The 26,804-nt window shown below is 42.0% G+C and overlaps 1 protein-coding gene and 1 pseudogene across 2 annotated transcripts; one reads left to right on the top strand and one right to left on the bottom strand.

The window, feature by feature from the left end:
• The first annotated feature begins 1,062 nt into the window (after positions 1 to 1,062).
• ADIPOQ (adiponectin, C1Q and collagen domain containing) lies at positions 1,063 to 25,277 on the top strand. Its single transcript, XM_079100435.1, has 6 exons — positions 1,063 to 2,904; positions 3,875 to 4,718; positions 4,797 to 5,200; positions 6,170 to 6,231; positions 22,154 to 22,374; positions 23,273 to 25,277. Exons 2-6 carry the CDS (start codon positions 4,475 to 4,477, stop codon positions 23,791 to 23,793), a joined length of 1,452 nt encoding a protein of 483 aa, XP_078956561.1. The 5' UTR covers positions 1,063 to 2,904; positions 3,875 to 4,474; the 3' UTR covers positions 23,794 to 25,277.
• Positions 8,853 to 10,601, bottom strand: LOC306638236 (F-box/WD repeat-containing protein 2-like; annotated as a pseudogene). The gene has a single exon. The product of its transcript is annotated as an F-box/WD repeat-containing protein 2-like (transcript).
• Positions 25,278 to 26,804: the final 1,527 nt, after the last annotated feature.

The following is a 26,804-nucleotide window of genomic DNA, read 5'->3' as shown; positions in this document are numbered from 1 at the left end:
GCAGATGCTATTTTTTGAGCTTCTACGATGGGCCAAACACTTGTTCTTGTACATTTTGGTAATCTTTCCATTAACTCTCCAAAATAGACATAGTTATTTTTCACTTTAGAAATAAAAATGGATGCCTGTGACTCTCCATGAGCAAATCTTAACTGTGCCCAGTGCCTGGTGGTGAATAATCATTGACTGGCCAGCTGACCTTTGTGAGTCAGTTTCCTTCCCTGAAAAATGAGAATTTTTAAAAAAAAATTTTAGTTGTAGATGGATATAGTATATTTGTTTTATTTATTTATTTTTATATGGTGCTGAGGATTGAACCCAGTGCCTCACACTTGCCAGTTGAGCACTCTACCAAGGAGCCACAACCCCAGCCTGAGAATATTTTTAACTGGAGGATGTTCTCTAAGGTTTTACTGATTCTAAGAATTCCTCTGTTAGGTGAGAAGATATTGTCCTTTCCACTAAGTAGCCCAGGATCCAATGGAAGAGACAGAACTAAGTGCACACAGAGTGGGATGAGGTTTCTGTGAAGGGACAACATGGCAGGCATCTGCGTGACCTTCTGCCACCTCCCACAAAACCCCTTCTCCACTCTTTTCTCTGTTCCTCCTTTCCTTTGCCCTTGCCATTTCCCTCTTCTCTTTCTTTTCTTTATCCTGCCTGACCCTATAATGGTGCTTTGCTAACCAGGGGTTATATAACATGTTAGCAGGTCATAAAATTGATTCAGTGATCTGGAATATCAGAAAAATGAAATAACAGAATACAAACCATTAAAAGGCATCATTTATACTCAAGACAATACTGTGTAAGACTTGTTTTAATACAGGTCTAACTTATTTCAGAATTGTGTGTGTATGCTGGGGACCGAATACAGGTCTTCCAGAATGCTTAGCACATACTCTACCACTGAGCTCCACCCCAACCCCATTTTATTGTGTTTTGATCATAGCACTTTGTAGATGCTGCATTTTAAAAAGCATATTGAAGATCTGTGGCACAGTACATCTAGCAGGTCTGTTGGTACCATTTTCCCAACAGCATTGCTAACTTCATGTCTCTGTGTCACATTTTAACAATTTTTGCATTATTTCAAGTTTTTAAATTTTTCTTGTAGTTGTTATAGTGATCTGTAATTGTGATCTTTGATATTATTACTCTGTTTTGGGCACCAAGAACTGTGCCCATGTATGATAAACCTTGTGAGTCTTGTGATTGCTCTACCAACCACTCATTTCTCTGGCTCTCTCCCTCTCCTTGGGACTCCCTATTCCCTGAGACGACAATATTGGAATTAGGCCAAGCAACCCTACAGTGTGCCTGTAAGTGTTCAAGTGAATGAAAGACAGGCACATCTCTCATCTTAAATCAAAATTCAAAAATGATTAAGCCTAGTAAGGAAGGTGTGTTAAAAGCAGAGGTAGGCTGAAACTAGATCTCTTGCACTAAAGCCAAAATTGTGAAAGCAAGAAAAAGTTCTTGAAGGAAATCTAAGTGCTCCTCCAGTGAACACAAGAAGGAAATACAGTGAATCAGTTTTATTGCTGGTATGGAGAAACTTGGAGCATTTTGGACAGGTGATCAAACCAGCCACAATGTTCCAAAACCTAATTAGCAAAATTAGCCAAAGCCTAATCCTGAGCAAGGTCCTTCCTACTCCCCCTTCAAATGAATGAAGGTTGAGAGAGGTGAGAAGCTACAGAAGAAACTTTTGAAGTTATTAGAATTTGGCTCATGACGTTTAAGGAAAGAAGCCATCTACATAACAATATTACATAACAACAGTGCAAGATGAAGCAGTAAGAATGGGTAGAGAAGCTGCAACATGTTACCCAGAAGTTAAGCCAAGACAATTGACGATGGTGGCAACACATTTTCAGTGTAGATGAAGCAGCCTTATGCTGGAAAAAGATGCAGTCTGGGAAATTTATAGCTACAGAGCAGAAGTCAATGCCTGGCTCCAAAGCTTTAAAGGACAGACTGACTCTTGTAAGGGGCTAGTGCAGATGGTGACTTGAAGCTGAAGCCAATGCTCATTCACCATTCTGAAATCCCAGAGACTTTAAAAATTAGTGCAGTGGCACATATGTGTAATCCCAGTGGTTCAGGAGGCTGAGGCAGGAGGATTACAAGTTCAAGGCCATCCTCAGGAACTGATGCCCTAAGCAACTTAGTGAGACCCTGTCTCAAAATTAAAAATAAAAAGGACTGGAAACTTGGCTCAGTGGTTGAGTGTCCTTGGGTTCAATCCCTGGTACAAAATGAAAATAGACTAAACCTGTTTAGCCTGTGCTTTAGAAATGGGATAGTAAAGCCTGGTTGATGGCACATCTGTTTATAAGATGGTTTACTAACTATTTTAAACCAATTGTTGAGACCTGTATGTAGCTCAGAAAAAAAAAATATCATTCAAAATATTACTGCTCGCTGACCACTGTGGCATGTTCAAAGCCAGCCTCAGTAACTTCCCAAAGCCCTAAGCAACTGAGGGAGAGACCCTGTCTCTAAATAAAATATAAAAAAGGGCTGGAGATGTGGCTCAGTGGTTAAGCAGCTGTGGGTTCAATCCCTGATACAAAATAATAATAATAATAATAATACTGTTCATTGACAATGCACCTGGCCATCTCAAAACTCTGGAGATTAATGTTTTTCATGGCTGCTAACTCAACATCAGTTCTGTAGCTTCAATTGCTGCTTCAATCTGAGAAAAGTATGTTGAGCTGCTTTTGGAGTAGCAGGTGGAATTTCTAGAGGGCTTCTAAGAGGCACAGCCTGACTGTGCCCCATGTTCCTTGCACAGCTCTCCTGACCTGTTCTGGGGAGGGCCTAGCCCCAGAATATAGCTTGTGGGGTCCTCTAAGCAACAGAAAGGAAGCCGCCACTGCCTCACTGCCTGCTCAGGTAACAGTTTCCCCACCGCCAATTGCAGGCTTCTTCTGCTGTGTTCCTGTCCTGTGCCCAGGATGTCTCCCTCTGCAGTCCTGTTCACCCTTAATGACCTGCTCAAAGCCCTTCCCTGGATTCTCATCTGAATAGGAAGCGTCTTGCACTCTCACTCATAGAGATGTTACTCTGCTGACCCTCAGTGTGGGGCTGCCCTTGTTGAGATGTTTATGCAGATGCTCATGTCCCTAACCTGAGGTCTGAGCAGTGTGGGGGCAGAGACCACTCTTATTTAGAGTGGGGATAAAGGGCAGGGGATGTAAAGTCCAGCTGCAGAACTTGGCCCAGTGACTATTGCTGTCTTATCTGTTTCCCCATCCGTAATTGGGGTTAAGACCCTTATTGGGTTGTTGTGAGGATTAAATTTTTTTTTTTTTAACCTTGGAAAAGCCCTTTTTAAATAAATTTATTGAATTCCCACATTTTTCAAGTATTTTGTTGAATTTTTGTTCTTCCTGAATTCTTTTTTTAATTTGTTGTTTATGACAGTAGAATGCATTTATACATTTTGATAGATCATACATAAATGGAGTGTAATTTCACATTTTTCTGATCATACATATTGCAGGATTACGTTGGTCATGCAGTCCTATATGTACATGAGGTAATAAGGGTATGGGGGAGGAAGGATAGTAGAGTGAGGATTAACTTTTGAGAAATACCTAACATCCCACCAGGTACAAGGCAGCTGATCAGTATTTGGAAGTGGATGCTGTTCCCCACAGTGTCTAACACACGCCTAGGGATGTTAACAGGTGTGCATAGACCCAGGGATTATCTAATCAACTCACTGGAGGCAGAGGCAAGATGCACTTGCTTGTTCCTCTGATTTCCCCTCATATTTTCTGTACCAGCAATGGGATGCAGTGGTGTTCTACCACTGAGCAACATCCCTCTTTTTTTTTTTTTTTTTTAAATTTTGAGACAGGGTCTCACTAAATTGCTGAAACCATCCTTGAATTGTGATACTCCTGCCTCAACCTCCAGAGCACACTGGGATTACAGGTGTGTGCCACTGGGTGCAGCCAGAAATGAACATTAATTAGATGTGAGAAAAGGAGACAAAAGGAAAGTTGGCAAGCATAAATAAGAAACTGTGGTTTCCTTGGAGGAAATGGGAGGTAGGTCTATGAACAACATGTGGGCGTTTCTTCTCAGTCACAGCATTTCAGAACTACAAAGCAACCTGGAGACCACAGAGGGGTCACCCTCATGTCACCACCCATCTCCCCCACTCAAAGCCCAGGTGAGCAGTAGAGGAGGGCCTCAGGGAGAAGTTAGTGGAGATTTGGACAAGAAGTGTGCTGAGTGTAATTCCTTCTGGCCTTTTTCCTCATCTCCATTCATGGGCTTCTCCTGCCCCCTGTCCCTCTCCTCTATTCTCTCTTTTCCTCCTTTTCACGATTGTCCCAACAGGATCTGGTCTAATCAGGAAGGCTAGGTCACTGGACCTTCAAGGTGGCTCTGGACCCTCTCAGCCCTACATGTCCCCACATCGCTGTCCCCGTCAAGGCGCTGGTTTAGGGTCATGAGGGGCTGCAGCTGGGAACCCAGGTGGGAGAGCTGGGGTGGGAGATCGCTCAGTGGGTCTTGCCGGGCGTTAACACTCGCCAGACTGCTGACTCTGAGGGTGTGTTCCTGTTCCCACCCTTCCAGCTCTCGGGACTTTTCCAGGCTGAGGACAGTTATGAAACCTGTTCCCCCAGAACGGTTTTTCTGGAGAAAGGAGAAAGCACCGAAGGAGAAAAAGAAGAACGTGATGAGAAGAAAGCGTGAGTGTGAAAGTGGAAAGAAAGTAGGCCGATCTGATCTGTTGCCAGGGCTTCTCTGACTTCCTTCTTGCATTTCAGGGCACCGAGCAGCACCGAGGTGTCCCCTGGCTTGCCCGCTCCTGCTGGGAAGACGGCAGGTGTGCAGGCACAGGCAGTGCGGGCGAGCGCAGCATGCCAGCGGGCCTCCTCCGCGGAGAACTGACCCTCGTCGCCGGCGCCCTTCGCTTCTCCGCCGCCCGCCGGTGCGGTCTGTATCCCGGGAGGGGCTGCAGTGGTGCGGACGAACGCCGCGCGCTCCTTCAGCAGAAAGCGGCCAGCGGGCCTTGGCGCCACGGGTCTGCAGCCCGGGGAGGGGAGCCCAGGGCGGAGCGCCCCGAGGGTCCCAGCTCAGGGGCCCGGGAACCGTGGGGCAGCTGCAAGCGCCTGCACCGGCGCGCGGGCTCCTGGGGTTCCGCCGAGTCCTGCAGGTGCCAGAGCCGTCATGAGGCTGTTCTCACTCACCAGGCCCAGAGATAAGTTCTCGAGGCACTTAGTGCCCAGACCGCAGTGTTTCAGAGAATGGCTCCAAGTTAACCCGAGAGACTTAATGTTTAGTTTTATTAAATATTGGTTTTAGAGCTTCTTTTATTTGCTTTTAATTTTCTTTATTTTCATTTATGTTTAACTATTTTGTTTTTCAGTAATTCAATTTTATAGTCTTCAGTTTTTTAAAGTTACTTTTTCAAGTTCATTTTCAGTTATTTGTAATTATTTCATTTTGAGGGGTACATGTGAATCAAAGAGCTTTAGAATGGTTTATTTCTAATGAGACGAATTATTTTATAGTCTATTTTCAGTTGTAGTTTTGAGTTAATTATTTTGTCTATTTTTGTTCTATTTGATTTGGAGGTTATTTAATTCTGAGTTATTTTCAACATGACTTTTTAGTTATTGTAGTTTTTAGTTATTTTTACATTTACTTAGTTTTTGAATTATTTAGCTTTTGGTGCTTATTTTTAAAATTATTTCCAGACATTTAATTTTTGAGCTTTTTCTAGTCAGCTTTTGAGTTATCTTTAGAGTTATTGATTATCCCTTATTTTCTTTACTTTTTTGCTTATCACTTTTTTCTATTCTTTATTTTTACTTTTTAGTTTTAAGGTATATTTATTTTCAGAATTGCTTAGTTTTAGGATTACATTTTTCCTTGATATGTGCAGAGAATTGGTTCCAGAGTGTGCATACCAAAATCTGTGGATGCTCAAGTTCCTTATGTCAAATAGTGTAGTTTTGCATATATCCCATGCACATTCTCCTATATACTTTAGATCATCTCTAGATTATGTATTATACCTAATACAATATAAATGATATATAAACAGTGGTTATGCTGTACTGTTCAGAGAATAATGACAATAAAAATTCTCTGTATGCTTAGTATAGGCACAATTTGACATGTTTTCTCTCTGCAGTTTGTTGACTCCTCAGAGGAAGAACTGGTGAATATGGAGGGCTATCTGTACTATCAGTCAAGGTCCAACCACTGACAGAGACACCATACTGATTATTTTAACACATAATTAAATATAAAGAGTTGTTACCCAGCTATTGGAGAACTCAAAAGGTGCAACAAGGTCATATTGATGTATCATGCAGATTTCAATTATAAGAAGCAGCTACAGCCCCAAGAACTAAGAGAACAAAGGACAAATGTTGGACTTATCAAAATCCAGAGGTGTGGAGGTGGTCCATGGCTGGGGTTAGTTCTCTGATGAGGTGTTGATCATGGCACAGGTGACTCAGGGATTCAGGGTTTGAGTTCCCAGAGTAGCATGCAGAGCTCCAAAGAAGAGATGGCTAGTAGAAAGGGGCATGGAGTTGGTTCAAATTATTGTTGGGAAAATGGCCACCTGGATCCACTGGTGCCACTGGAGCTTGATATGGCACTCAGAGTAAAGATACTGCTAGGGGAAGGCTGGCAGGACTCTGAAGGGGTTCATTTCCCTCCCCTCCCCAGTCTTCAAAGCAGAGAATAGAAGGGTGGGCTGGAAGCTGGGAAGTCCGAGCTTGCAACCAGCACTCTTAGTTTTGCAGTTACTTAGTTTTAGAGTAAGTTTTGGATTTAGTTCATTTTGCAATCATTAGGGATGATTTGGTTTGAAGTTTTCCCTGGACACAGGATCTAGCTGAGTATTCAGTCCTCTGTTTCTGGAATGGAGTGGGTCAACGAATTCAGAGCAGTGTCTCTTATGAGTCTCAAGAAAACTACTTTAGGAATCAAGGAAACAAAAATAGTGTATCTCACTTTGTTCATAAAGAAGCGCTTTGACTAGGTGATTAAAAAAGAGAAGAGATTAAGGGACAGTTTGTTTAGGGAGGTGCTTCTTGGAATAGTTGTCCATCAAAGAGTTCCACTTTCAAACTTTTCAAAAAGTGAAACAATGTTGTGGGTCCATACTCTCCTGCCCTCTAACAACAGAACGTCTTTCCTGATGATAGAGTATATTTCAAAAATTCAGAAAGTAAACGTTTTGTGATTGCTCAGAGGAGGATGGGATCAAACCCTCCCCACTTTCTAAAATTAATTTAAATGACCAAACTGAGAATGCCACACACAGATCAAGAGGGTATGAAAAAATTAGTAATCATGAAATGAGGCTTTCTAAGGGGAGCAGGACAGGTTCGCAAGCTAAAGGGAGTGGTGAGTAGTTTTGGCTCTGATTTTTACTGTGGTCATCAGTGGGCCCAGGGTGGGGGTCCCAAGGACAGTCTGGGATTTGTGTGACTTGAACTTCCCCAGTGGGTCTGAGTTCTTTGCTAAATCTATAAAGATGTCCATACTTGATTGCACTGGCAGAGGACAAAGTGTCCAACTTCCCCAACTTCCCAGGAGGAACTTTTCTGCAGGTCACACATTACAAATGGGAGACAAAAGGAGCCTTTTCAATCTCTGTCATTGCTAGATGTCCTCTGGTGCTGCTCCCAGGTGCCTTCCAGTGTACATGTGTCCTCTTCTCCAGGGTCTTGTCCACAGTAGCCACCCGGGAGACAGTTCTTTGGATTATGGTTTTGATACATTTTCTTTTTTTGTGATACATTGCTAAAACCCTTTGAAAGTAAGAAGAAAATAAAAAGACAACTCTTCTGCAGTTAAAACTTCTGTCGTCTTTTCATTTGTTTGGATAAGGGGATGCAAGTTTTCCAAAACTTTTTCATGGTTTTATAATAAGGCCTATTGGTCCCTAGAGGAACTGTGAAAACATGCTTTCACTGAAGCGGCAGGACTAAAGGAAGTTCGGATTCTGTACAATTTGGTGTTCTGAGTGCATGCTAAATACTAGCTGTGCATTGTGCAATATTTAGAGAAAAGAGAAATATCATCCAAATTAGCATTTCCAGAGTGTTTTTCAGAATCAGCAAGAAAATGCAAGAGGTCAACGATTTTCCCCCTTAAGTTGTTTTGTAGGAAACCACCACCACCAACAACAACAACAACAACAACACCAACAACAACATCTGTTTGGGCTCAGAGAAATCCTATAGGAAAGAAGAAGCTTACTTTTTTTTTTTTTCTTTTCTTGTCCTTTGTGGTGCTGGCAGTTGAACTCTGGGCCCAAGACATGCTAGACAAAGTTCTTCAAGACAGCTACACCACCAGCCCAACTTTTTATTTAACGCCACCATTTCTCAAACTTTTTGACTGCAAAACTCTTTCCTTTGTGGAATGCCACCTGCCTTGTGTATTACTAAATTGCTCTAACAAAAAGATCCAATGATCTAATGACTTAAACAATAAGTTTCATTCTATTTCATGCAATATCCAGGGTAGGTATCAAGACTGCCTCGAACAGTTACTGAAGATTCCAAAGTTTCTTCATTTGGGTTCTCGTTGTTCCTCAGAACATTTTCTTTATCAGCATGATTAAAACTCTGTCATAGCCATATCTATGTCCACAAGTGGGGAAAATAGACTAATGGATCACATGTGCAGTATTTTAGACTCAACCTGGAAGTGGTATACATCACATTCTTTCACAATCATTGGTAAAAATGTAAGTCACATGGTCACTTCTAACTCCAAGAAGGAATAGGAATTGTAGTTCCTAATGGTAGACCATTTCCATCTTATTTCTTTTCTTTTTTTTTTTTTATGGTAAGAAGCTTTAATAACAGACTGAATGTGATTTTTATAGGCAACCAATTAGCAGATTAATGAACCATTTCACTTTCTTTACTTAAAACCAATATTCCACTCAAGTAAGATGAACCAAAAAAGCATCCTCTTATCCTGACCAGCATAACTAAGTACAAATGAAGTCAATGGTGTACCCCATTAGCATGCTGCGCCATATGTCAATAAAACAAACCCTCCCCCACCCTAAGCCCTGACCCCTGGCAAACATAGATAAATGATTGTGCACTGTGTGGTGATACCATTAGGTGAGAACTTTGGTTCATGCAGTGGGCTGCCACAGAGGTTGCACTCAAAACTTGCAGCCCTGGCACCCAAAGTCAGTCAGTGGTGGTGGTTTGTGGTGTCAGCCATGCTCCTTCCACAACACCAGGTGAATACTGTGGTCAGGCATGCTGGTGGCAAAGACCAAGCCTGTGTCATTGTGCCCATCCAGTCCATTCAGCCAGGACGCTTTGCCTGCCAGGAAGCTTGAACCTCTCTTTGATTTCCTGTACTCTGGCAAAGGCCAACAGCTAATCAGGCTCTCTGTCCGCAAGTCCATGATGTACAAGAAGCGATTGTCAAACAGCAGGGCAAAGACATCTCCAAAGCCAAGCAAGGCCAAGTTTGCTATCTCAGGAGTCTTGATGACCCTGAGAATATCATAACTGGCAAAGTCCCACTGGTAGAGACCGAGGGCTGAACTACAGACAATGTATTTGCCATCAAAATGAAGTCTTGGTTGCAGGCAGATACTTCTATCTTCAGAGACAGACAATGTCTTTAAGCACTTGCAGTTGATTTCTCTTCCAATTGGCCAAATCTTGATCTCATATTTGTCTGCACTTAAAAGGATGTAGTCTCCAAGGCTATGCAAGAGAGACTTGACTTTGCACTTCTGCAAAACCACCTTGGTGACCAATTCCGTGTGCCTGGTGAGTGTGTTCAGGCATGTCCCAGCAGATAAAGCCCATACTTTCACAGTGAAGTCTGCAGAGCCACTCACCAAGATATCCAGTTCATCATTGTAGTCCACACTAAACACCGCCCCCGTGTGCCCCCGGAAGTGCTGGGTCCTGGCTCCGGAACTCTATTCCCAGCAGGCCACAGTGTTGTCAAAGGAGCCTGTCACAAGCTTCTGTTCATCAAACTTCACCGCTGCACAAGTGTGGGTCTGGATGCCATAAACGCACTGCCCTGTGCTCACATCCCACAGCTTTGCAGGCAAGTCATCTGACCCTGTACAAAGAAGTCCATCTTTGTAGTAAAGTGCATACACTCTGGCACTGTGTCCAATTAATGATGAGGTCTCAAAGGCTTCATGGTCCTCCAGTTGCTTCATTCTTAAAATAGCCTTCAAATAAACCTTCTTCCAGTGCAAAGCGTCCTGAACAGAATCATCTATCTGCCAGCCCAAATTTTTACAAGCAGTCTGCCACACCTCTGTACAGGCACTTATCACCTTATTCCACTGTTTAGAGACGAGGCAGCATGTGAGTAAAGTCTGAGGATCAAGCCATTTTAACAAATAAAAACTGAGCTCCAAGGGAAGGAGTTTGAGGAAGTCCCGCTTGAGGAGAATCTCCAGGTTATTGGAGAGATGCCTGAGCTGGACTGCCCCACTCAGACTAATCAGGTGATCCAGAGTTTCATTTTTCTGCAAGTCCGTCAGAGAAAGAAACGTAACAGAAATGTTATCAAGCCATGTCTCAAAGTCCTCTCTCCATAAGGTTATGGAAAAATTTACCTGAGCGAGCGCCCCGGGGCCGGTTCACACCGACTAGGCGCGCTCAGGCCGCCAGAGCCTCGCAGCAGCCGGTCTGCTCTGGAGCCATGGCGCCTGGACCTGCGGCTGCCGCTCTCTCCATCTTATTTCTTATAGGTACATGTATTAATATGTGTTGTAGTCTCTCCACCGGCCTGCAACACAGCAGGGGCTAGAATCCAGGTCCTCCAACTCTTAGTCCAGAGTTCTCATTACAGGATCAACATTTCTGTGCTCAGTCAACAATGTGTGTGAAGTCCTTCTCTATAACAGCTCCCTGTCAGCATGAGGATGGAACATTTTGCAGAATAGTAGGTTCTAATTAGGTTTACTCTGGTATCAGACTTTATTAATGGGTAAATTTTCAGATGTAGCCTTAATAATTTTATCTTATAGCTTTGCATAATGTTTTCATTTGCCAAGAGGATACATACTCCTGGTGAGGAATAAACACACAATGAACAGAATAGGGAATCCTGAAATAGATCTCAATGCATTGAAAAGTGATGACATGAAAGAGATTTAAAGTTATAAATGAAAACATAAATGTTATGGTGTAGATTTTAGGTCTCCCCCAAAAGCTCATGTGTGGGATAGTGCAAGAACATTCAGAGATGAAATGATTGGGTTATAAAAGCCTTAACCCAGTGAATTAATCCCCTGATAGGATTAATTGAATGGTGACTAAAGGCAGGTAGGGTGTGGCTGGAGGGGGGGGGTCATTGGAAGTGTGATTTTGGAGTATATATATATATTTTTTTATCTGGCAAGTGAAGTCTCTCTGCTTCTTGAATATCATGTGAGCTGCTTCCCTGTTGGGGGCTGTGTTATGTTGGTGGCGCCGGGATGGCGCCTGATCACATCGGCAGTGAGGAGGTTAATTGACATAAGCACACTCAGGTGATTTTATCGTCCACGCACACAATGTATGAGCATGTGTTCTCGAGCACTAATTGCCTGCTCAGAGAGTCTTGCCTAATCTTTGCGTAAGAGGCGTGGCCCTGCTCTCCGCCTCCTGGAGGTGATATAAGCGTAGGCGGAGCAAGACAGACACAGCAGCCATTAGCAGAAAAGCAGTAGAAGAAGACACATGCGGCAGCAGCCAGAGGGAAAAACACGTGGCAGCAGCTAGTAGGGAAAAGCGGCGGCAGCAGCCAGAAGAAAGAACACAGCAGCTAGTAGGGACGGACAGCAGCCATTAGCAGAAAAGCAGTAGAAGAAGACTCAAACATGAAAGCAGCTAGGAAACTCGCGTCGGCAGCTAGTAGGGAAAATCGGCACAGCAGCTAGCAGGCAGCGGCGGAAGGCAGATCGCAGAACGGAGAACTGAGACGCATCACTAAACCACCTTAGGTAGGTGTACCCTTAGTTCACAGGATGCAGGATGCACCAGTGGGAAGCAGCAGAACTTAAGTGAGGCATAGCAAGTCTCTCTTCCTCTAAGCAAAGCCTCTCTCAAAGTCTCTCTTAAGCAAAGTCTCTCTCTCTCTCCTCTCAAAGCAAGTAAACCTCATTTCCTCTATCCTCTATAAGCAAACAAGCAAGAAAGCAGTGCACTAAAGAGAAAGATAGAAGTGCCTCAGTTTCCACTCCACCACCCATAAGACCCGTGCAAGTTGTTGCTGCAGGTGGTGACAAATATCCATGGATTTTGGAACCGCAAAGAGCCAGTGACACTTCCCTCTGCCACACTCTTCCATCTGATGTCCTGCCCCACCTTGAACTCCAAGAAATGGAGCCAGATGTCTATGAATAAGGCTCTGAAACTGTGGGTCCCAAAATAAACTTTTCCTCCTCTAAAATTGTTCTTGTCAGGTCTTTAGGTCACAGCAGCAAAAAAGCTGACTGAAACAATAAATATGTATTAACATAGTGGGTGTTGGGGACACTAAGAATGTAGAAAAAACAATGCTGGATTTTAGCTCATTTCTTAGAACATAAGGAATTGCTTATGTAAGACCCCACAACTGAGGGCCAGATTTTCTTTCTGTTGAAACAGGAAAGCCATAAGACTCTGTGAGGCCTGGAAGGCCTTAGTTACACACCAGTAGATAAGCAACCAATAAAGATGACCAGATATACTTGAAAACCAATCAGAAAAACTTCTAAATATCTCACCCTGCCAGAACTAGAAAAACACACCCTAAAAGAACACTCATAAAGGCCATCTTAAATCCTTTAGTCTACAATACGCATTCTCCTTTCAAACCCCTTCCAGTCTCTTCCATAATGAAAGTGATGGTAGCTAACTCCCTTATGACTGTAAGCCTTGAATAAACAGCTTTTCTGTTTTGAGATGGGGTCTCACTATTTTGCCCAGGTTGGCCTTGAACTCCTGGGCTCAACGGATTCTCCTGCTTAAGCCTTCCCAGTAGCTGAGACTCTATCACTGAGCTATATCCCAGCTCAGTCTCTTGTTTTTTGAAAAACAAAATAATTACAGATTTGTCAAATAAAAGAAAAGGAAATCATGAACATTCTATAAAGAGACATATTTTATTTATTTATTTGGTACTGGAGATTAAACCCAGGAATTATTTGAGCTACATTCCCAACCCTTTTCACTTTTTGTTTTCAGACAGGGTCTGGCTCAGTTGCTTAAGGCCTTGCTGAGTTGACGAGGCTGACCTGGGACTTCTGATCTTCCTGCCTCAACCTCCAGCGTAGTTGGAATTATAGGCATACACCCCACACTGACTCATATTTTAAAGAATAATCTGGGACCTGGGAGCACCTTTTCAGGCAAGACACAAAATCCAAAATCCTAAAAGGAAAACATTAATAAGTTAGGCTGCATTGTAGCAAAAAATATTTGCATAAAACATTTTAAGGTGGATAGATTCGAGTTGTAAATCCTATAACAAACGGTTGATTTTCGTGGTATATAAAGAACTTTTAAAAATAATTAAGGACAATTGAACAGGAAAGAAACATACACAAGAAAACAAATGCAAATAATCAACAAATATATAAAAAGCAGTTTATTCTCATAGATAATAGAAAAATTTAAATTAAAATGAGGCTTTAAAAAATCTATTAGAATATTATATATTTAAATATTTGACTGTGCTGAGTATTGGCAGGGTATAGGAGAACAGGTACTCTCATACCATGTTTAGAGGCATATAAATCAATATTGGATTTTGGGGATTTGATTTATAATAACTATCAAAATTTAAATTGTGCCTATCCCTTGATCCTGCAATTCCACTGCTAGAAATTTATCCTATTTATTCACACAAATGAGCAAATATATATGTGTACATACACACACCTACACATACACATATATGTATATATACATACAGATGTATATATTTATTTTTTATGTACAGGTTTTTGTGTAGACATGCTTTTCATTTTAATTTTTAAAGCTCGTTCTTTTTTTCTACTCCCTTTTCTCCCTTCCTCCCTCCCCTGATCCCCTTTCTATACTCTGTTGGTCTCCCTTCTATTTATGTATTTATTTTTGAATTGGTACATTATCGTTATTTATAAAATTGGAATGCATTGTGATATATTCATACATGCACATAGCATAATTTGGTCAATTCATTTTTAGTGTCACAGATTCTCTAGGTTTTTATAATTATTTCCACACATAGGAGCATGACTGCTATTTAATTTTTAAAGAAACTCCTGGATTATTTCTCAGAGTGGCTATATCATTTTCCATTCTCATTTTCAATGAGTGACCCATTTTCATGCATTCTTGACCAAATTTAGTATTCTCACTATTTTCAATTTTAAGATATTTTATATCACACTTCTTTTAATCACCTAAAATCCAATACATATTTTACATTAAGGTTTATTCTTGGTGTTCTATATTCTCTAGGTTTTACAATTGTATAATAACCGAATCTATTATTATGATATTTCTCACTATTTTTTATTTTAGCCATTCTAAGAGGTATACAGTGATATCTCATTATGGCTTTAAATTTGTATTTTCCTCAAATGATAATTAAGTTGAGTAACTTTTTTTGTCCTTATTTGGCATTTGTGTATCCCATGTGGTGAAATACTTGCCCATTTTCTACTTTTTTTTTTTTTTTTTAGATGTCAGGGACTGAACCCAGTGCCTCACACATGTTAGGCAAGTGCTGTACCACTGAGCTACATCCTCAGTCCAAGGAAAAAGCATTTTCCTTCCTAGCCATTTCTAGGGATTTGGAGGATGGAATGAAATGCTGCTGGGTAGACTGCTCCAAATTCAGTATTATTTTTCAAAATATGGTTATTATGCTTACTTATTTCAGTTAAGAATATTCTTGAAAAGTCACGATTAAGCAAAAATATATGGCAAATTATATGTGGTAAATATATAGTTCAGTTTACCTTTATCATACTTAAAAGAAACTGAGTCATCTGGCCTGTTGTTCAATATCCCAATTCACATGCCGACTTGAACAGTACCATGGATCCCTGGAGGAAATGGTCACATTTATGTGGTTATTTCATTCTAGATAGCAACACTTCTGTCCTGGGAAAAGGACTAGCCTCAAGGCATTTCTTTGATTGAATGTTTTCCAGTTATAGTCTTTAAACCTGTATGTCACAGAATTGCTCTTTCCACATGATGGCCTTTGTGGTGTATGGCAGATTTCCCTGAGGCCTCACAAAATGACAGGCTTTCACAATGTCACTGGCTGACAGCCAGACCCAGCACAGTCTTGGTGTGATTGTGGGGCTAAAGTCATTCCACTTTTGTGCAATAGCTAAAGACTGCTGAAACCAGCTGCATTCCCGTAAGGGTAGAGGAAAATACTTTTTATGCCAATCTGAAGCTACCCTGAAGCACATACATGAATCTTGGGGTCTCCAACTATCAGGAGGGGTGAAGGACATGAGTTATTAGAAAGCATATGGATTTTGTAGTCACATAGATCTAGATTGACATCTTGAATCTGTGCCTTGAACAAGTCATTCTGGTTGAACTCTGGGTTCTTTATTTCTGAAGTGGGAGATAATCACAGTTGTCTCCAAGGAAGATTGAGTATAAGCATATGCTTATTCATTGACCAGACATTCATTGTTAATTAACCTTACACCAGGTCCTGTTTTAGGGGTTGAAGGATACAACCTTGGATAGACAAAGCCCCTGTTCTCATGAAATTTACATTCTTAGAGACAGTAACACAGACCAAAAATAAATAATAAAATGCTACAATAAAAATAAACTAGTCATGTAGTTGAGAGTTGCTGCAGTTTCTCTCTTTTCTCCTTAGTACAATCTGCCTGCTAAAGTACATAGAACCTCATTTTTGCAGGCCCCCTACCTAAGCCAGTAGCCCTTGGAAAGGACCTCAAGTCTCCAAACTCTGTGTCCTAATGTGACTTCTCTAGAAATATGTGCATATTAGCAGGAGGCAAGCTTTAGGTCAGATTTACATGGGTGGACTTGACTTTCCTGGGGGACTCAGGGTCTGTGTTGTCAGTGGAAGGTGGTGGTTGTGGGGGCAGGTAGACATGCCCAACCTGTACCTGAGAACATTTTGTTTCTGAATGTCCTGTTAAAGTTGTGGCTGGCATCCAGAGCCTCAGCCGAGGTCCTGATCCATTCATCGGGATTTGTGGCTTGTAAGAATCGACTCTGATCCTGTCCTTCAAAAATAAAGCATGAATTATCAAGAGAGACCAGGGGGTTGAATGTTGTCACTCCAACCTGAGCCTTCTAGGAACCCCTAAGTGGGCGGTGGCTTCCAGTTCTGCAGGCTGATTCTAGTCCAGGGCTGTGTTCCCAATAGGCAGATTAGACATATGCTTAATGTGCTGGCATAATCAGTGCTCAAACACACACAAAAAGTTAATTTGTGAAACTTTATTCTGAAATTTGGAACCAGAAAATCTTGAAAGATGGTGTTCCAATATCAACTTTTTAAGACATTTTCTGTCGTATTGTGTTCGATTTGCATATGGGCCATAAACTTTGAGAATTCAGGACCACTAAAGGTCTTGAACTTGCCAGGCCCCATACTCCCGGGGAACTTTCCTGCATCACAGCTGTCAGAATTAATACACAAGGTCTTTCCTAATTCCAGGGTCCAGGTCAGAGAGTGGAGGGTGCATTCTGTTTCTTACCCTAGTGCTGAGCACCCACTGGCTGTTCTCCCTCCTTAAATACTTGATGTCTGAGCCACACCATCTCATATTTAATCATGCCCAATGAACAGGAGTGTGATGTGATGATTACTATCCCTGACTTATTAGGAAAAAATTTGCAGGTGAGGGAGGACTCTTGGACAACTGAGCAATTTTTTTTTACTTGAGGAAGTTTCCCTTCATATACAGAAATATCCTCTTTTCCTATTGTGGTCTTTACCCTTGCCCTGTTTTCTGTTGTTGTGGCAGAAGGCACAAAAAAGGGCCAATGTGTGGGGGACATGAGTGATTTGACTGAAGATCCACTTGGCTTCCTCAGCCTAATCTGGGTTGCACCAGGTTCCCTGGGGTGAAGAGTGGAGATGGCTGCCAGGGACAAGGTACCTACCCATTGGTCTATGGCCCTTGCTGGGCTGGCCAATGGGAAAGGCCATTTGTGAGGTGGGGACTGCCTGCCCCCATGAGTACCAGGCTGTTGAGGCTAGGCCATCTCCTTTTCACGTCCGTCCATCTTGACTGAAGTTGGTGTGTCTGATTCCATACCAGAGGGTAAGAACACTTCTATTAAGTTCCAGGCCGGGTGGGGGTGACTGCCCAGCCTTGGCTGGGATGTACCCAACTTTTCCTGTTGGTAGTAGTATAGGGCTGGGTATGGGCAAAACCCAGGCAAAGTCAGCACTGGTGGAAGCAGATAGGCCTCAGGATTCTTCTTCAATTCTCCAGAGCCTATGAGAGATAAAGAATTGTTCCTTCTGGCCAAAATGCCTGTTGACATTCTGAATTTTCCCAATTCACTTGGTGGCAGGATGCCTACTGAGAAAAAGGTTAAGGCAAGTGGGAGGGTTTGTCCACAGATGGGGTCCAGTTAGATAAAGGAGAAGGGGTTAAATCGCTTCTCAGTTTGACCAGGTAGAGTGAAGGAATTAGCATATGAAGAAGCAGCTTGGGAAAAGCCAAGGGGAGGTCCAATCTCAGACTTGAGTTTAAAATCATCTGTGCCACTTGATTCAGTTCAGCAAGGATGTATTGTCTGGCCCACTTGCTGTGGGCCAGACTCTGGGTGGTTCATGAGATACAAAGATTAGTGTGATGTGGCCGATGTCAGTAGATTTGGGGGTATCTGTAACTATGGGGGTATCTTATCAGCAATTGAGGGTTCAAGTGAGGTAAAGAGAAAATAGTCTGGGAAAGTTATGAAAAATCTCATTTTCGAAAGGTACTTTCTGAGAGAAGCATCTGAATCTGCTTGATCTTTGCCAAGCCCAATCCTACTTGCCCTAGCAAGTGCTGCTGAGGCTTCCTCGTGGTTTTAACCTGTAGAAGCAGTGGTCAGAGCTAGGCAGGCCAGAGGAAGGGATTTAGAAGTCAGAGCAGCCCCTCAGATACAGGTCTCTGATATGGAGAGGTTCTGGCTTTTGAATCAGGCCTCATGCTTGATTCTGATTCTTGATTCACTCTTAGGACTCTGTTAGGAATGAGGCTGGTTCTGCCTGACTGGGTTGGGGAGCGGAATATCCTAGCAGCATGTGGCCAGAGGAACACAATGGTGCCAGCTTGGCTAATGGAGGCGGGCAGTGAAAATCAAGCCCTGCAGCTTCGTCAGCACCCCTTGTTGCTACCTTTCCTTACATCTTGAGGAGTCTCAAGGAGAGACACAGGTCTTGCTCCTTGTCCTTTTTAAGGTAGCCGCAGGAACAGACTTTCTATCATCTCCTTGTCAAGTCAGAGGACCAGTAATCCAGGTACTTGGCTGAGGTCAGGAGTGATGAGTTTGGGAGATCAGGAGTGTTCAATCAGGAAAGCTTCATGGGGAGAGAGACTCATCCTAAAACTACAGTGGAGGGATGTTCTGCTTTCCAGTTGCTTTAGAATATAAGTGGGTGAGCATGTGTACACACATGTATACATGTGTGTTTGTGTATGGGTGTGGTAACCCTAGGAGTACTGACACGTTCCAGGCTAAGTAGAAGCTTTCAGACAATTCTAGGAGCCAGATAGCTAAGTAGAGTCCTGGTTCTGCCATTTATCATTGGGCTTTCTCATTCAAAATTGTCAATATTTTACTATTTCGATCTTTAAAAATGGCAATTTCATGCCGTTTAACCCAATTGTTGCATGATCTTAAGCCAGCATTTCAACGTCTTTGAGTCTGAGGGTCTCTTGTACAGTAGAGTCCAAAACTGGGGAATAGAAGGATGAAATAAAGTCAGATATGCAGATGATATGCCAAAGATGTTCACCATTTTCAAGGTGTGCTTATGTACCTCATCTCTCACGATCCCACTTAGCAGATTAGGAAGCAGAGTCTGAAAGTCAGTGTGGCTGGTTTACCGGTTTGAAAGTTGAAACGGGTTTCTCGGAAATCATTTACTTTGTCTCTATTTCCTCATCTCTAAGGTGTGGATAAGCTTCCTTCCTTCAGGGATTTCTTGTTAAAGTGAAAATAAATAATGTATAAAAGCTCTTAGCCTAGAATTTGGCTTCTATGAAGATCTAACAAATGCTTCTCTCTTTCTTCCCTGGAGCTTTCCCATTTGCCAAAACAGAACAGTTCAGAGATGATTTCTGGGGTCACTTTGGCTCTGGTGTTTCAGAATTTCGTGTGCTGCTCTGCTCTTTCCTGCTGGAGCAGTTGGCACCAGTTTGGCGACCTCTTCCCCCATAGAGCTCTGTCTCTTGCTAGTCCCAAAGGGGATCCTGTCTTCGTATTTCACAAGATTCTGCTGTTGCTACTGAAAGTCCAGCAGGTCAAAGTGGAATTTCTCCTGTATTTTTCACAGGAGAATGAGAGCTCATACTTTGGCCCTTTAGGATTCAAAGCACATTATGATCATCTCCTTGTATAATTTTTTAATGATTTTTTATTTATTCTTTTTAGATGTACATGACAGGAAAGCATATTTTGACATATTAAACATATATAGAATACACCTTATTCTAGTTAGGTTTCCATTCCTGTGGTTGTACATGATGCAGAGTTTCACTGGTTGCATATTCATATATGAACATAAGAAAAGGGAATAAACCCATGCCTGTGTGGGGTTTTCCAGGAAGATCAGGCCAGTGGAAAGCCAGTGTGGTGATTTGGATTTCAAATTGTACTGAATCTCTCTGGTCCTTGGATTTCTCTTGTGGCAACTGAATTCTACCTCCTGGCATTGTGAGTGAAATGCGGTTAAAAGACTAGAGGAAAGAGAACAGTGAGAGAAGAGGGGAGGGAAAGGGGAAATACTGGGGAATGATATTGGCTGAATTATAATGCTATATTGTATGCATGTACAAATATGTAATAACAATCCCACCACTATGTACAACTCTGATGCACCAATAAAATGGGGGGAAAAGGGCAATGGATATATAACAGTGGTCTGTAAGTACTGTTTGCTTCCCTTCTCTCACTTATTGTAGAGTATTTTAGACATTCATAAAGTATACCAACTGGTTCCCAAAACAGTATTGTGAAATAGGCAAGAATTACTATCCCACATTTATAGGCAAAGGGCATGAAGTTGGGGAGGTGGATGGGGCAGATAAGACACCGGAGAGTGAGGTGGAGCCTGGTGGAGAAGCCTGGTGGCTTGCTTCATGATTTGCAGGTCAGGTCTTTCTACACCATCTTCTGTCATCCCCCACTTTAATGGGGAGGAACACTAAAAGGAAGGTGTGTGAGTGCAAAGCTCTCCCTCCTGGGCTACACTGAAGAATCTGTTATTGGGCTCTGGAAGACCAGAGTTTAACTTCCAGCTCCTCTATGTTTAGCTCTGGGATCTTGGGCAAGTCACCTAACCTCTCTGATGCCCACTTTCCTCACTCCAAAAGTGGACACAGTCATAGATAACCTTTAGTGAGCACTGACATATGCCCAACCAATGTTCTAAGTCATTCAATCCTCCAACAAACATGTAAGACTGTAACACACTGAGGGTTAGAACAAATTATTGGCAACTATGTACTAAGATCATAGAGTCTGCTCATTATTCTACCCTACACTGTCTCTCAAGATGTTTGTGAGAATTAAGAGAGACATTACACGAGGTAGGGACTTTACAAATAACATTTTTCAAAGGCAAAGAATTATAAGCAGTCTTTAGGATTTATGTTCATGACCCATGTAAGTTTTTCTTTATAGGTATGATTAAGTCTTAGATTACCTATAATCCTCAGTTTCATTTAATAATGTTTTCCCCATAGAGACAGAAATTCTTCAAAATCAAAGTATAAAAATTGCTTTATCTAAACAAAGAATGCAAATACATTTTTTGTAACTTTTTTTGAAAATTAGGCATCTTTACACCGACCTTCAGTTGTTATCAGTTGCTAATTTTTCATCTAGAATTAGGTTAGAATGCAGCCTTCTTCAATCAGAATCTGCTCTGAGCATCAGAAACTTCTTAATGTCCTCATTCCTTTCTTTTCCCTTTTCTCTATCCCATGCCACCCTCAGAGGACCCAGATGTATTACATTTGTTACTGGAGAAAACTGTCTATAACACTGAAGTGTTGGAGACAGATGGTGTTCCCTTGGGTTAGGAGAATAGGATCTCAATTTTTAAGAGAAGGGGAGGAGTCAGAGAACTGTAGAGATCTCTGCCTTTGTGTTTCCTCCATCCCCCCTTTATCTTTAGATACCTTCACTAGTTTGCACATTCTGGATTCTCACCTTCTGTTTCCCTGTGGAAGAGAACAGAGCCTCACAGATTCTTCTTTCCTCATTTCTAGAGAAAAAAAAAAAAAAAAACATAAAGCCAAAATTCTGAGTTTTCTTGCTAAAGTTGTAAGGAGAGAGGACAGAGATGCCAAGTAGTGGGGAAGTTTAAAGACACATAGAATCTTAAGTTCAGAACAAGCATCTCCTGGAACACAAAAGGGGCTTTGCTGGTCTCTCCTCGGCTTCTCTTCTAACTCACCTCTTTCTTCTAACCTTGGGACAAATCAACCCAGAGCTACCTCTCATTTTGTTTCCTTGCACTTTCCTGAGCCCTTCAAATTCAGTAGAGGGCGATCAAGGCACACATAGAAAATGAGTCTTGAACAGAGAGAGGCTCTTGACTCCTAAGGAGCAGCGCCTGTCTCAGTGGCTGTTGTCACTGTCTCTCTCCTTTCCTGTGCCTGGTCCTGTGCTCAGGTATGGGGAACTTGAAGATGGTCATCCCTGCCATCATGAACTCACCCTTGTGCTGAGAAAAGAAAACTTCATACAGGGAATAATGCTAAGCATTGCAGATTTCAGGAGAGAAAGAGATCAAGGTATGTTGAAATAGTCGAAGAAATCTTATGGGAAGGGGTGAGTATTGAGAGCACAGTTCTTGGAGTGGACACTGCTGAGATGGATGGGCTGCTACACACTCCCAATGGGGCGTGCTGTGTGGGGCGTGCCTCTCCCATGGCTGACAGTGTACATGTGGATTTCAGGCTCAGGATGCTGTTGCTGCAAGCCCTTCTACTGTTGTCAGCCCTGCCTAGTCATGCCCAGGATGTTACCACTGAAGGGCCAGGAGTTCTGCTTCCCATGCCCAAGGGGGCCTGTGCAGGTTGGATGGCAGGCATCCCAGGGCATCCTGGTCATAATGGAACCCCAGGCCGTGATGGAAGAGATGGCACACCTGGTGAGAAGGGTGAGAAGGGAGATGCAGGTAAGAACAAGGTTTTTTGTTTCCTTCATCACTCCTGGGGAGAGAAGGGCTTCCAGGGCTACATGAAGGCACTAGTTATTAATTAAGGCCTACACACAGGAAAGATGCAACTTATTTTTTTATGTGATCATTAAACAGCCTGGAATGGATTTTGGGTTGGACTTCTAGGGGAGAGATTAGGTGGTACCTCTAAATCCCAGTGCCCTTGTCTGTTCCATCTGCATCTCCTTCCCTGTCCCTTTTCCCATCCCCATCCTCACCCTCATTCCCAGATATGTTTATTTTTCCTATTCTTTTCTCCTTAATTCCTGTCTCATCCAGCAGCCTTCAACCACTCTTAACTACAAACTCACCAATGTTCTCCACAGATTTCGGAGAATTCTTGGTTTTGTTAAGAAGAGAAATCTAATGTGCAAGATTGTTATGGGTTACTACAAGAAAGTCTACTCCGAATATGCCAAACTGAATGTGAACAAGTGTCCAAAGTATGGAATAGAGGAAATGCACTCAATGCAGATGTAGATTAACAATGACACTTCTTGGAGAAGGCAGAGCTTGAGCCAGGCCTCCAAAGATGTGTAGGCAGAATAGAGGAGAGAGGGCATGATGAACAGAGCAGATAGGGAGCAAAACTAATATAACTAATATTCTGGTTGAGCCAGTATATTAAGGCCTGAAGGGTGGAGGGTCTATGATGCAAATTTATAGGAGATGAGGTCAGACATTTATTTTTGGGAACCTTCTGGGCACTGGGGAATGTGCAAAGAGGAAGTAACATTTCTCCTTGTTCTGTCAGGCAGGTCGTGGGTATAGATCCCAGGGACACTGGGCTCAGCTGGACACAACCTAGGCAAGAGCTCCATTTCCTATGGTCACTTAGTTCTTCTCATTCTTTAAGGTCTTGTTGGTCCTAAGGGTGACACTGGTGAAATTGGAGTGACTGGGGCTGAAGGTCCCCGAGGCTTTCCAGGAACCCCAGGCAGGAAAGGAGAACCTGGAGAAGGCGCTTATGTATACCGCTCAGCATTCAGTGTGGGACTGGAAACAAGGGTCACCGTCCCCAACGTTCCCATTCGTTTTACCAAGATCTTCTACAATCAGCAAAACCACTATGATGGCACCACTGGCAAATTCCACTGCAACATTCCTGGGCTATACTACTTCTCTTACCACATCACAGTCTATATGAAGGATGTGAAGGTCAGCCTTTTCAAGAAGGACAAGGCTGTGCTCTTCACCTATGACCAGTACCAGGACAAGAATGTGGACCAGGCCTCTGGCTCTGTGCTCCTCCATCTGGAGGTGGGCGACCAAGTCTGGCTTCAGGTGTATGGAGATGGAGACCATAATGGAGTCTATGCCGACAATGTCAATGACTCTACCTTCACAGGCTTCCTTCTCTACTATGACACCAACTGATCACTACTCATTCTGAGCCTCCACCAGACCCAACAGTCAAAAAGTCAACTAAAGAACAGTCAACAAGCTTTCAGCATAACAAAGAGATTGATTTTATTGTCCAGTTTGAGGATTCTAAACATTATTCATTCATTTACTCATTCATTCATTCATTTCATCCATTCATCCATCCATCAAGTGTCTTTTTCATAAAGTCATATGCTGTGTTCCTAGTCCTGAAGATGAAATGGTTCCTGCTCTTCCAGATCTCTTATGTAGTAGCAATAATAGCATAGTAATAATATTCACTGGGGAAGCATCGCATATATGACCCTGTAATGACTGTCAGGAAGTAGATGACAATGCCATTTGTGTGTGTGTGTGTGCCCGCTGTGTCACCTGACATTCATGCCAACCCTTTAAGGTACACAGGAAACATACTACTCTCCTCTTTTTACAGCTGGGGTCCTGAGGTTGAGAAAGTTATACAGGTATTATGTGGCAGAGCTCAAATCAAACCCAGAACCTTGGACTTTTCTTACTAGACTGTGCTCCCTTTCAGAAGAACCATAGCCTCTTTGGAGTATTGGTAGGGGTCTGTTTCCCATTTCACCTGATGACCTCTGAATTCCTCATCAGGTCAAGACTATTCCCCAGCAGAACTCTCTCAGAGAAGGTGGTAGGTTCTATGGCAGGTCCCATCCCAGGATGACCACACAATGGCCTCTGCACTGCTCTGTACTTGCTCTTCTCTGTGTTTCTCCTCATGCTCTTCCTTCCAACTGAGAAAACTGCTTCCAGTTTTCTCCACATGTTGAATTCTTCCCTGTTCCTCAAGTCCACCTGATTAGGAGCTTCTCTAATGTGCCATCTATTTCCTGCAAACATTCCTTGCACACTGAGTCCTGGGTGTGGGAGACATCCTCCCTCAAACTGGGGGCAACTGCTTGGTAAAGACATCGTTCATCCATGAATCCCTTGTAGGTCTTTGATAAATGCCTGAAGAAGACTGATCTCCTGAATCCCATGTGTACCCAGAATTAATTCCATCTCACACTCTCCACTTATCCAAATCCTTATCCATAGAAACATCTTTAATTTAGGAACTCCCTGGTTTTAAGCATCAAATTCTTACTCAAATGGATATCTTGAACTTTCTCATCAAAGAAGGGGTGATTATGCTTTACAGAACACTTATAGAATTCTTCAAAAAGATAACTTGAGCCTGAAATGTAAAATGTATGGAGAAATTTGGAAGCCATTCTTTCTATGGGTACTGGTAAGATGGGGGATGACTTGGGCCTCCTGAATTTATTCTTGTTTTTTATGAAATACAAGTAGTTGATGGTGGTAAACATTCTCTTGGGTTTTAGAAAAAGTAGTTATAGCATGTGTATTAATATAGGAATAGAAAATCTATTTTTTGCTTACAGTTTTAAGTTCTTGATGATTCACTTTTATATGTAATGGTGATTATTATTTCATTAAGTGATTATTATTTCTACCTATAAAGTGATTATTATTTCTACCTATAAAGTTTTGTCTTTTAAAGTACTTGCATACCATTATTTTCTACAAATAAAATTACTATCTAAAAACTAAAAGTAAAAGCACTTGCTGCACGTAAATTGTGTTTTTATTTCTGGAGGAAGGAATGGGGTTTAAAGAGGGATGAACTTTGGGTTAGTTAGGACACTATGTTGTGAATAACAGAATACCCAACCCAAACTAACACAAGGAAAACCAAAAGGTATTCCTTTTTATGATAGAAAATAGCTGTTCTGTTTTAGGTAAGGAAGCAATGAAGTCCCTTTTTCTGTCTGTTCTTTCTCTCTACCTTCCATAATGAGGCTTCACTCTCAGGAGCTGCAGATTTTAGTTTGAGGCTCTGCCTTATGATGTCAAAAAGGAATTAGCAGGGTTGGGGATGTAGCTCAATGGTAGTGTGCTTGCCTAGCATGCTCAAGGTCTTGGGTTCAATCCCCAGTTCTGTGAAAAATACCAAAACCAAAACCAAAAACCATAGTCTGCTCAGTTCTTATAGCTTCATATCACACCATCTGGTCAGATGGATAATGTCATTTCTGGTAGTTACCAAAGAGAAGAGAGTACACTCTTCCAGAAGTCCCAGCAAGTATATACTTGTATCTCAACAGCTCTGGCCGGGCTTGTGTGCCTATCTCTGACCAATCATGGAATCAGGAGCATGGGATATGCTCAAAGACAAGTTCAATTACAGCTCAAGAAAGGGGTATTTAGAGATATTTTCCCTAAAGCAAAATCTGGACATTATTACCAGAAGTGCGAGAATGGATGACAGGTATAAATTAACACTTGTCCACAAGGAACTGTTAATGTCATACTTGAACTTTCTTCGGTTTCTTGGACATTGCTAGAAAATTACTATTGGTTTTCTCTAAAATTTCAACAAGTAGCTAATGTCTAGCAATGCTTACAGTCCCATATCTGGCTAGGGTGGGATCCTCACAGCACTAGATATGGTTTTGCGCTTACTCTTAAGCTCTTTGGGGAAGGGTCATTTCCTTTTGGAACCAGAAACACAGAGAGAAACACACAGAAACACAATCTACAAAATACCTCCTGAGAGAAATTGTGACCACAACTTTAGGATTGATGGTCTTGTGATGTCTTTAAGTATGATAATTGTGTATCTATTTCTCTTCAGTTCTGACAGCCTTTGCTTGATGTTTTTAGGTACCTACATGTTTAGTATTAGTCTTCTTGATGAGTTTATCCTTTTATCATTATATAGACCTTTATCTCTGATAATTTTCCCTGTTCTGAAGTCTACTTTGTCTAAAATTAACATAGGCACTCAATTCTGTTTTGATTAGTGTTTGGAAGTCATGTCTTTTTCCATCTTGTTACTTCAAATATATCTGTATTACTATATTCAAAATGTGTTTCTTTTAGGCTATGCATAATTTTTTTAAAAAAATTAAATATTAAAATCACTTTCTTTCAATTGACATTTAGAAAATTTATGTTTAATAAAGTTATTGTCATGGTTG

The sequence above is a fragment of the Sciurus vulgaris genome, assembly GCF_902686455.1.
Source record: "Sciurus vulgaris genome assembly, chromosome: 10".
NCBI lineage: Eukaryota > Metazoa > Chordata > Mammalia > Rodentia > Sciuridae > Sciurus > Sciurus vulgaris.
The sequence above is the reverse complement of the archived record's forward strand: the minus strand, read 5'-3'. Positions and strand labels throughout refer to the sequence as shown.